Source organism: Silene latifolia, chromosome 5 (genome assembly GCF_048544455.1).
Source record: "Silene latifolia isolate original U9 population chromosome 5, ASM4854445v1, whole genome shotgun sequence".
Taxonomy (NCBI): Eukaryota; Viridiplantae; Streptophyta; class Magnoliopsida; order Caryophyllales; family Caryophyllaceae; genus Silene; species Silene latifolia.
In genome coordinates this window covers 67210317-67222295 of record NC_133530.1, presented here as the reverse complement: position 1 = coordinate 67222295, position 11979 = coordinate 67210317, and the positions used below count along the sequence as shown (strand labels likewise).

The 11979-nt window shown below is 41.3% G+C and overlaps 1 protein-coding gene across 1 annotated transcript; it reads left to right on the top strand.

Annotated features, from left to right (window-relative positions):
• Positions 1 to 10702: 10702 nt before the first annotated feature.
• On the top strand, positions 10703 to 11590 carry LOC141655472 (uncharacterized). Its single transcript, XM_074462552.1, has one exon. The coding sequence runs from the start codon at positions 10703 to 10705 to the stop codon at positions 11588 to 11590; it is 888 nt and encodes a 295-aa protein (XP_074318653.1).
• The last annotated feature ends 389 nt before the right edge of the window (positions 11591 to 11979 follow it).

Sequence of the window (11979 nt, the reverse complement as noted above, 5' to 3'; positions counted from 1 at the left end):
ACCCGGAAAAATTAGGGTTCTTGGGAGATTGGGGGATTTTTGTCAGAAATTGGGATGTTTGAAGGTGTTTTTGATATCCAAGATGAATTTGGTGAATAATTTGGTGAAGAAGTTGGGGTTTGTTGATGATAATAGATGATTTGGTGAGTGATGGAGAGAATGAGAGGGGAAATTTGGGGGTTTTGTCGATGAAGAGTTTATGAAGAATGAGGGATAAATCGGGATTTAGAAGAATAAAGAACCGAGATTACAGTCCTGCGCAGGCTGCGCAAAATTAAGGGTTGCCTGCGCAATCGTGCGCAGCTGCGCAAGCCTCATGCGCAGGCTGCGCCTAGCTTCGCAATTTGGCTCTTGTTTCTTTTAATTTCATTTCCAAATACTTAGCCATAATTTTGCTCTTGTTTCCCATAATCCCTCTTCAAAACTCCTTCCAATGATCTTGTCTAGTAAACTCGACTCTCATCTCCTCTTGGCACGCCTTCCAAGAGGGTTCTTGCAAATCACTACATCATTTAACAAACCTCAAGTGCCTTTTTACATGTCAATGCAAATGAAATTAATTTAACGAAATTAACATGCGAGTAAATAAATTGCGGAAATAAATTGCGGAAATAAACTACGCTAAGAAAACAATTAAATTGGGATAGAATATTTACAAATTTGCCGTTATTTAATGTCGATGGCTCGACAAAGTGCTTCTCATGATCATGCTTGGTAAATGGGGTCTTCCAAAGTGACTTGTTCAACGATTTGTGCTTCCATGCCTTCATGATACTCTTTAAGTCGTTGTCCATTCACCTTAATTGTTCTTCCCGTGCTTGGGTTCTCAACTTCGACCACTCCATGGGAGTGGACTTTTCTCACAATGAACGGTCCAACCCACCTTGATCTTAGCTTTCCGGAGAACAACTTTAACCGGTTTTGAAAAACAAGAACCTTGGTACCTTCCTTGAAAACCCGCCGACTTATCATTCGATCATGCCATATTCTAGCTTTCTCTTTGTATATGGCGGCATTATCATAAGAGTCAAGACGGATTTCTTCAATTTCTTGAAGTTGAAGCTTCCGATGGAGGCCCGCATCATCTATGCTTTGGTTGAAGGATTTGATGGCCCAATAGGCTCTATGCTCCACTTCCAAAGGAAGATGACATGCCTTTCCATAAATGAATCGGTACGGGGACATACCAATTGGTGTCTTGTAAGCGGTGCGGTACGCCCAAAGAGCGTCATTTAACCTTTGACTCCAATCTTTCCTATCGGGGTTCACTGTTTTTTGTAAGATGTTCTTGATCTCCCGATTGGATACTTCCGCTTGCGCATTGGTTTGTGGGTAGTAGGCGGTGGAGACTTTGTGCACGACCCCATACTTCTTTAACAACCCTTCCAAAATCCGATTATAAAAATGAGTCCCCCGGTCACTTATCAACGCCCTAGAATAGCCAAACCTTGAGAAGATATTGTTGTGAACAAAACTTGAGACCGTCCTTGCGTCATCATTCCGAGTTGGTATAGCCTCGACCCATTTTGAAACATAGTCCACCACTAATAGGATATAGAGATACCCATCCAACTTGGGGAATGGACCCATGAAGTCTATCCCCCAAACGTCGAAAACCTCCAAATAAAGCATCGGTTGTTGGGGCATTTCGTTTCGTCGTGATATGTTGCCAACCCGATGGCATTTGTCACAAGTATTGACGAAAACGTGAGCATCTTTGAACAACTTCGGCCAATAGAACCCGCACTCTAGAATCTTTCGTGCCGTTCTATGAGGCCCAAAGTGACCCCCACAAGCGTACTGGTGGCAATGTTTGAGGATAGACGGGACTTCTACATCCGGCACACAACGTCGAATGACTTGATTTTGACACATTTTCCATAGATATGGGTCATCCCATATGTAGAATCTTGAATCCGCCTTTATCTTATTTCTTTGACTTGATGAGAGTGAGGTGGGAAACTTCTTTGTTACCATGTAGTTGACAAGGTTAGCATACCAAGGCTCAATGACCTTCATGGAATATAGAGATTCATGTGGTAAGCTACCGTCCACTACTCCCATGGTCTTCACTAAATCCTCATTGATGTGAAGCCTAATCAAGTGGTCGGCTACCACATTAGCACTCCCTTGCTTGTCCTTGATCTCGATGTCAAACTCGCTCAACAAAAGAACCCATCTCATTAGCCTTGCTTTGGTGTCCTTCTTGTCTACAAGTTACCTTATAGACTTGTGATCGGTATAAATGATGACTTTGGCACCCAAGAGATAAGCCCGGAACTTTTCAATAGCATACACCACCGCCAAGAATTCCTTCTCCGTGGTGGTGTAGCTCCATTGAGCATCATTCAAAAGTGAAGAAGCATATTGTATCACATGAGCAACCTTCCCGTCCCTTTGGCCTAGAACCGCGCCAAGGGCATAATCACTAGCATCGGTCATGATTTCAAAAGGGAGGTCCCATCTTGGAGCTTAAATTATCGGGGCCGTCACAACCTTTTCCTTCAAAGAATCGAATGCCAACCTACATGCATCATCAAAAACAAACTCCACATCCTTGTGCAAAAGCTTGCACAAGGGGTAAGCGATCTTGGAGAAGTCCTTAATAAATCGACGGTAGAAGCCCGCGTGTCCTAAGAACGACCTTATCTCCCGAGTATTAGTAGGATATGGCAAGGTTTTTATCACTTCAACCTTAGCCACATCCACCTCAATCCCTCTCTTTGAGACTATGTGACCTAACACGATGCCGCTTTTAACCATAAAGTGACATTTTTCGGAATTCAACACAAGGTGTGACTCCGTGCATCGTGATAGGACCATAGTTAGGTGGTCCAAGCAAGCTTCAAAATTATCTCCATGGACGGCGAAGTCGTCCATGAAGACCTCTAAGACTCTTTCTACAAGATTCGAGAAAAGACTCGCCATACAACGTTGAAATGTACCCGGAGCATTACATAAACCGAAGGGCATCCTTCGGTATGCATATGTTCCGAAAGGGCATGTGAATGTTGTCTTAGATTGATCCTCCGGACGTATGGGAATTTGAAAGTATCCAGAATATCCGTCCAAGAAACAATAGAATTCCTTCCCCCTAGCCTCTCTAGCATTTGGTCTAGAAAGGGTAAAGGAAAATGATCTTTGAAAGTCATGGCATTTAGGCGGCGGTAATCGATGGAAACTCTCCACCTGGTTTGAATCCGGGTGGGAATTAAAGCTCCTTCTTTGCCCTCGATTACCGTCACACCACCCTTTTTAGGTACACATTGAGTGGGACTTACCCATTGAGAGTCGCTAATGGGGTAGATGATTCCCATTTGGAGTAGTTTGATGATCTCTTCCTTCACCACCTCCATCATTGGTGGGTTTAATCTTCTTTGTGGTTGCCGAACCGGCTTTGCTTCCCCTTCCAAAAGGATCTTGTGCATGCAAACGCTTGGGCTTATCCCTTTTAGATCCGTAATGCTCCACCCAAAAGCTTCCTTGTACTTGTGCAAAACATCCACCAATCTCCTTTCTTGATCACCCTCAAGTTGGTTTGAAATTATGAGGGGTAGAGTGTTGTTTTCCCCAAGAAACACGTACTTCAAGTGGTCGGGGAGTAGTTTTAGATTGGGGATGGGTGGCTTTATGATGGATGGGAGGGGCCTTTCAAGGGAGGCCTCTAGAGGAAGGAATTTGGATTGGTAGTCATAAGAATAGGAAGAAAAACAAGACTTAGTGGAGCTGAGAATTGCGCAGGCTGCGCTGGGGGTCTGCGCAGGCTGCGTATGGGGCTTGCGCAGGCTGCGCCTGTGCTCGACATTTCCTCCTCAATTTCTTTCATTGCTTTTTCTTCCTTTAATTCTTCTAGGGGTTCTTCCTTTTCCAATGCCTCTATATTTTCCTGCACATCATGAGACAACAAAAACCGCAACCCTTCCTTATCGACATTGTTAGTGAGGGCCACCTCAAGTGGGTCCCTATGACTCAATTGGTAAACTCGATTTGCCAAAGGTTCAATTTTATCAAGAAAGTAACAAAAACTCAAATCATCGGTTTTTTTCATCATCTCATACACATTATACTTTAAAACTTTCCCTTCAAATTCCATGGTCAAAGTTCCATCATACATGTCAAGTTTGGTTTTGGAGGTTCTCATAAAAGGCCTCCCTAGCAAGAGGGGTGTAGCCTTAGAGTCCGGTTCCATATCCAAAACATAAAAATCGGCCGGAAACATGAATTTATCAACCTCTACCAACACATCCTCTACAAGGCCCTTGGGGTGAATTGTGGAGCGGTCCGCCAATTGTATCACAACATTGGTCTTAGACAAGGGAGGCAATTCTAAGGTCTCATAAATGGAATACGGCATGACATTAATAGAGGACTCCGAGTCTAGCATAGCTCTAGCAAAAGCTTTGCCTCCAATTGAGCACGGTATAGTTAGCATGCCCGAATCATCGCACTTTTTGGGAAGATTTTGTTTGAAAATTGCCGAGACATGCCTACTAACCGTGACTCTTTCAACTCATTTCCTTGGCTTCCGTTTAGGGGTGCAAAGTTTCTTTGAGGAACTTTGCATACCTAGGAACGGTTTTGATGATAGTAAAAAGAGGAATGTTGACCTCACATTTCCTAAAAGTTTCATAAAGATTGGAGTCTTTATCAAACTTCTTGGAATTTGTGAGGGCACTTGGGAATGGTACCTCCGGTTCATATTCCTTTTCAATCTCTTTGATTTGATACTTTGTGTTGGTGATTCCTTCCTTTCCTTTGTCAATGCTCAAAGGACTCTTTTCTTTTTCCTCATTAGCTTTTGAAGATGACCCTTTCTCTTGTTCAACCACAAGCTCTTCTTCAATTTGCTCTTCAATTTCAATAAACCTTTCATGTGACTTGCCCCTCCTCTTCTTCTTGGGAGGAGATTCTAAAGTTCTCCCCTTCCTCAATGTCATAGCACTAGCATTCTCTCTAGGAGGTAATGTAGTGGAGGGGATAGAAGTGGAATTCCTTTGGTTTTGCTTGGCAAGTTCTTGGGCAATTTGTCCAAGTTGGACCTCAAGGTTGGCAACCTTGGCATCACTAACACCCTTGTCGGCTTCAATCTTGTCAAACCTCTTGTTTGTTTTGACTTGCTCTTGCAAAATGTTTTTAAGCAAGTCTTGAAAACTTGGTTCCTTTTGAAAATTGGTGTTGTTACCTTGATTGCCAAATTGGGATGATTGACCTTGGTTTTGGTTTCTTCCTTGGTTGTTGAAATTCCCATTCCTATTTCCTTGAGAATTTGAGCCTTGACCTTGTCGGGAATTTTGGTCCCTCAAGTGGTTGAATTGGCCATTCACAAAGCTCTTTGAGGTGTCACCACCCCAACCAAGTCGAGGATTGTCTCTACTCCCAACATTGTAAGTGTTGCCACTAGGATCATAGTTGTAATATCCTCCCCCGGAAGGATTCCTAGCATTGTAATTTCCATAGCCCATTGCACTTACATTTTCCACACCAATTCCTTGTTCAATCATAATGGGGCAAGCTTCCTCCATATGAGGACCTTGGCAATAGTTGCATTCCACTTGATTCCCTTTTCCCCCATCTTTGTTTGGATTGTTCACCAACATCTTCTTCACTAGGTGAGTTAAGTCATTCACACTTTGCTCAAGATTTTGAGTAGATGAGGAAGAAGTTCCCAATGAAGATGTATTCCTTGTTCCCCTTTGGCTTCTACCATAGTTCCTTGTAGTTGAGGCAAGCCTCTCAATGATTTCCTTGGCATCCACTATGGAAAAATTCTCCAAACCTCCTCCGGTAGCGGAATTGACCATTCTTTGATCATCTTGGCCTAACCCTTCATAAAAGTTCACAAGGAGATCATCATCACTCAACCCGTGGTAGGGGCATTGCGCCACCAAATTCTTAAACCTCTCCCAATACTCATACATTGTCTCCCCATTGTCTTGCTCTATTGTGGTAATGGCTTTCTTTGCACGGTTGTGTCGTGAATCGGGGTAGTACTTCTCAAGAAAAGCCGCCTTCATTTCCTTCCAAGTTCTTATTGACCCCGGAGTAAGATAGAAGAGCCAATCTTTGGCCGAATCCAACAAGGAAAATGGGAAGGCCCGTAGTTTAAATTGATCCTCCGTCACCCCATTCGGAATGGCACCTTCACACATCATATGAAATTCCGAGAGGTGACGGTTTGGGTCATTCCCCGCATGGCCATGGAACTTGGGCAAGTTATGAATAAAGAAACCTTTGAGTTCGAAATTTGCATTGGCTCTTAAAGGGGGGTAGGTAATGCACAAGGGTTGTTCATCATAATTCCTTGCTCTTATCTCCCGGATTGTTCTCGTGTCATTCGCCATAGAGGGATACTCTACTTCAATCGGATTGACTTCAATAGGCTCTTCCGAAGGTGTTTCTTCTACTCGATGTTCCTGATACCCGTCTTAAGGTGTCAAAAATAATATTTATAATTCCAACTACAACTATAGATAGCGGTAGCAGGGTCGAACCACAGAGAGGCGAATGCAATTATTAGTTGTCTGATGTTAGTCTTAAAGTAACAAGTGAGTGGGGGTTTGTTTTGAGTTGATCTATAACTAAAGGCAATAAATGAAAAGTAAACTAAGCTAGTAGATGAAATCGAATATTAAAAGGGTACTAAGATGGTCGGTTCACTGTAGTTTCGGCTACAGTATCCTAAGTAGGTCTAAAACAATCACGTGAGACGGGAAAATAAGAAGTCCTCTCGGTCCATTCTTAACAGGTAGCATCTTTCGATCTCGCTACAGGTCCCTAATATTACTAATACTAACTTTCATCCTGAAAAGCGATTTAAATACCTAAATTAACTTATCTTTCGATCTCATTAATCTAGTCGTCTTAATTAGGCAGTCTATTTCCCTCCCCTATCTTCCGATCTTTATTGGGTCGGTCAATTCCTAAACATTCAACTAGTCGCGTGCACTCGATTCGTCAAATATAGAAATTAAATTAATTAAAAAGAAGCATATCTCACGTGGCCAGTCGATCGACCAGGGTAGTCGGTCGATCGACCGTGGCGCGATTTAGGTCTTCCTATTCTAATGCCGCCTAACCTACAGATCCCCTACATCCTAGCACATGGTATTTAGCTACTCATACTCATGATAAAAACAGTAATAAGATTATCAAATTAAGCTAACGAATTCATACTTAAATTAATTAAATGAACAATTAACATAAAACGATAATCGGCTTTGGGAATTCTAACCTAACAATTCTATACTACGAATGAAAGCAAATAAACTGAATATTGGAATAGAAGAATACCGTATAAAGGAATTGTAGAGGAGAGATCAAAACCGAGTGCAAAAAGAACTTTATTAATGAAAGAACAAACTAAACTAATGACTATCGAATTGTATCTTAAGAACTTGATGATAAAACTGGATAAAAGCTTGATAATTATTCTGAAAACTAGGTTACGTTATATAGAAATATTACGCAACTCTTATTCCTAAACCTAATTACAATGGGCTTCTAACTTCTCGATCTTTTAACTTGCGTCAGATTTATCGGTGTGGTCGATCGACCAAGGCAGCCAGTCGATCGACTGATACGCGCTGAACAGTAGCTTCTGTAAGTCGTGATCTGGTCGATCGACCATGGGCAGCAGTCGATCGACCACTATAGTTGGTAGTCCGCTTCTAATTCCTCATAAAATTGTCTTTCAGGCCTCGAAATGCGCACCAAGTTCGTTCCTTGTGTAAATACTTCATGTGAAATGCAATGCAAGGTACTCGGGGATGGATTCGGCTCGATATCTACTCATTTCCGCAATAATCTGCAATATTACATGAAAATACGAAAGTAGACGAAATGGGGCAAATAGTAGCATAAACTACATAATTGAGCTCTGAAATGCGTGTAAAATAGGGTGTAAAACATCATATAAAAGACACGCATCAAACTTCCCCAAACCAAACCCTTGCTTGTCCCAAAGCAAGAACTAGACTCGATCCTAAAGCCTAATGGAACGAGTTCAATCTCAGAGCGAAATGCAAACTGAATAGCCTAAACCAATTTAATGCAACAACTAACAATCAATTAACAATATGAATCATGCAAACGAGTTATGAAGTCGTTAAAAACTGCTGAACTGTCAATTGTAGAGACTTATCATTATGGACTCTCACGGGTCGCTCGAATCACTCATAAGCATAGGTGAATAATGTATAAGATAGAAAGAATTCATTTTGTAGTGACACTCACCTAAATACGACCTATAAGAACATGCCTGCAATCTAATATGAAAATAATCTCTACAACCATACATATGCATTCCAACCAATCAAATGACCATGACACATGTCGAGGTAAATATGGATATGTGAGGCTATGGGCAGGAAGGGGCTAAGATAAATTTGGATAAAAACAGAGTTAAAATCCAAGCCAGTAACTAAGGGAACCAAATTAATAACAACATCCAACTTCTTGCTCAAAATTCAACAATAAACCCAGTGCTAATTATCAAGCACAAATCTCACAATCTCCGATATAATTGTAATTCCCCAAATGATGATAGTAAAGCATGGGAATAAAATCACCAACTAATCAAAACTCCAACCATGTGATTTTATTTTCTCTTTTCTCGGGCTTCAGTCGATCGACCAAGATGACCAGTCGATCGACCGCCCTCTACAGCACGCGTTTCTTTTTTTTTTCTTCTTTTTTTTTTCAATTCTATTTTTTTTTTCTTTCCTTCCTTTTTCATCTTCCCAACATCATCTCAAAATGAGCATTAGCTACCAAAACAAAGTAACAATCCCAGGAACATAAACTACTAGCTTGACAAGGGCAGGCTAAGTGTAGGATGTAGTTAACTGGACAAAAAGGCTATTTCTGACAGTGTGGAGCTTATGGGCAAAAAGAACAAAGGGGTGACCTCTTCCACACGTGTCAACAAACCACAAACCGAATGCATACAGGTATTAAGCAGATTAAGTTCATATTTATGCATATTGATGTAACATGTCTCATAAGGAGTAACTACTCATAATCCTAGATAAACTGGTCATAGATGACACCAGTTATAGGCTCTAAACCTCAAAAAATGATGTAGTTTGCCAAAAAAATCAAAGTCAAGTCTCAAGTCCAGCAAGAAATTTAACGAAAACTCGTAGACTATGCAAATGATTCTACTAATAACATGTCAATTAGCAAGGCTTAGGCATAAAACAGCTGCAAATGCAATGTCATCATTGAAATACTACCGTTCCGACTCGGCCTATATGCTAAAATAAACGTGATATTTTTTGGAATTTTTGAAATTTTTCAATTTTTTTGAATTTTCTGTATATATAGAGGAAATGAAATAAACAAATGCAAACTGAAGTGCAATAAACGTGAAATAGAAATGCAATAAAACATTTGAATGCAATTCAAAACCCTCCCCAAACCAAATCACACAATGTCCCCATTGTGCAAAATCATATTGTGAAATAAAAGAGAAATGGGAATTTGCGTTAAATTAACTAAATAAGACATAAAGGACTCGGAAACTCACAAGACTTTAAGCGCAGCAAAAGGAAACCTCCCCAAACCAGCGTGAGCTAGGAGGTTTCAGTAGCCAGCAGGACTACCAATAAGTACCTGAAAAGACAGAAAATACCGCGCGTAATCCGAGAAAACAATTTATTAAACGCAAAATTATGTGCAAAATAAGACAAACAGAAGAAAACAGAAATGAGTCGGAGAATAAAGTGGAGAAAAGACTCCCTTATCTCCGCAAATCGACCAAACACAGCAGGGGAATGATCGAAAACTGGTACAGCAGCGTTGGGCGGTCGATCGACCACATCACCCAGTCGATCGACCAGAGTGAACAGGAACAGAAGCTCCTAGAATCGCAGCTCAGTCGATGGATCATAGGAGGCAGTCGATCGACTGGAAAACCTGCTGTAAGTTCTGATTTTCTTCGAATTAGCTCAATAAATTGAGCTAATATTGTCTATAAACCTGCAAATATACATAATAACGCGCCCAAAATTGCGCAAAAAAAAAAAAAACTTGCTGGGTCTAGAGAGAGACTCTCCCTGAGTTGCTTACTTCGTAAGCTACTTTTCCGGCATGGCTAGACAAAAACAACCCGTCGACCCTCCCCAAATTCTTCGGCGAGGACGATCTGCAATTAATCCGGTTACTCCCTCTACTCATTCCACTCTCCCTTCTTCATCTCATCCCACACCTACTCCTAATACCATTAACATACTAGTTCAATCCGCACTTCAGAAACAAAAATCTAATACTCCTCTCGGGTCTTTGGATCAAAGGACTCTTCCTCTAGTCTTTCTTTCTTTGCTCCTATTCCGCCAGTTAAGGATGGACGCCCTGTACCTGTTCCTCTTCCTAAAGCCTCATGGAAGGATCGTATTATGGCGCGCTCGCAAGTAGGAATGGAGCTACATGTAATGGATAATCCTAGGGAGAAAGATAATGAAGTCATAATTGAGGAAGCAGACATTCAAGGTGAAATTGATTACTGGCAACATACTCTGGTTGGTCAATTTCTGGGTTCTAAGCCTACTTTGGTTCAGGTAAAAGACTTTGTGAAGAAACATTGGAGTCATGTTAATTTGCCTGATGTATTGTACTTTAAAAAAGGATGGTTTTACTTTCGATTTGATAGGGATGATGATTTACAAACTATCTCGTGGTGGTCATTTGGAAATTAAACTCTAGTATGTTAGTTTTGAAGAAATGGCACGCTACGTTTGGTTTAGAACTAGATGCTGTTTCTGTCGTCCCTGTATGGGTCCTGTTATTGGATTTGGATCCTGTGTTCTGGTCATCTACTGCCCTTAGTAAGATTGCTAGTAAATTAGGGAAACCCCTATACGCTGATCCTGTGACCACGCACAAAGAACGTCTGGGTTTTGCTAGGGTGCTAATTGAAATGGATGTTTCTAAGCCTGTTCCTGATCATTTGTTACTACATTCCCCATTTGGAGGCACCTTACTTCAGAAAATTGAAGTGGAATGGATGCCTTATTTTTGTTCCCACTGCAAGAAACTTGGTCATGAGCACAAACAATGCAGGTTACTCCACCAGAAGAAGGATAAAACTGTAGTTAGTGCACCAAAAACTTATGCTGCAGTCCTCAAATCCTCGGATCAGCAGGTTGTAGCAGAAACCGCTCCAGTGAGTGTTACTGAGCATCCTGAGTATGGTGGAACTGAGACTTCTAAAGGGTCTCGCGACCAGCACCTAGCTCAGGTTATGACTCAGGCACCTTTGGTGGTCAGTCCACGGGCATTACATTCACCTCAGCATAATGGGATGGTGAATCCAGTAGGATCTCCTGCCCAGCACCTTACTCAGGACATGAATGGCTCTAGTAGGACTGACCTTAGACCAGTGGTGGGAGATAAGTTTGGTGGACCTCTGATCCATGACTCTTCCCTCCTCTTACACCAAGATGCTAGTGGCAATGATATTATTGTTAAGATCACCCCTAACCCTGAAATGCAAGATATTCCAGTTCGACTTACTATTGCACCAAGGGTTCACAGTTTGGACATACAAGATCTTAAGGGTACTGATGACCCTCCTCCTTTACCTTCTCCATGAAGATTGGGTCTTGGAATATCAGGGGTTTGAATGATAGTCTCAAGCAGTGTGAAGTTATGGATTTGTTCTTTAAGAATAAATTGGATATTATTGGGATTATGGAAACCAGAGTTAAGGTCCATAATTTAAGGAAAATTATGAAGTATTTTAACAAATTTTCACTTATTCATAATTACAATTCTCATTATAATGGGAGACTTTGGGTCCTATGGCGACCTAATCTCTTTCAGTTATTACAAATTAGTGAAGGCTCTCAGTGGATAACTCTTAAAGTCATTTCTCACAACCTGATTTTTTTCATTACCTATGTGTATGGAGCTAATGATGGCAGCTCTAGGCATCACTTATGGCAGCATATACGGTCTTTTAATCCTGGCCCTTATCCATGG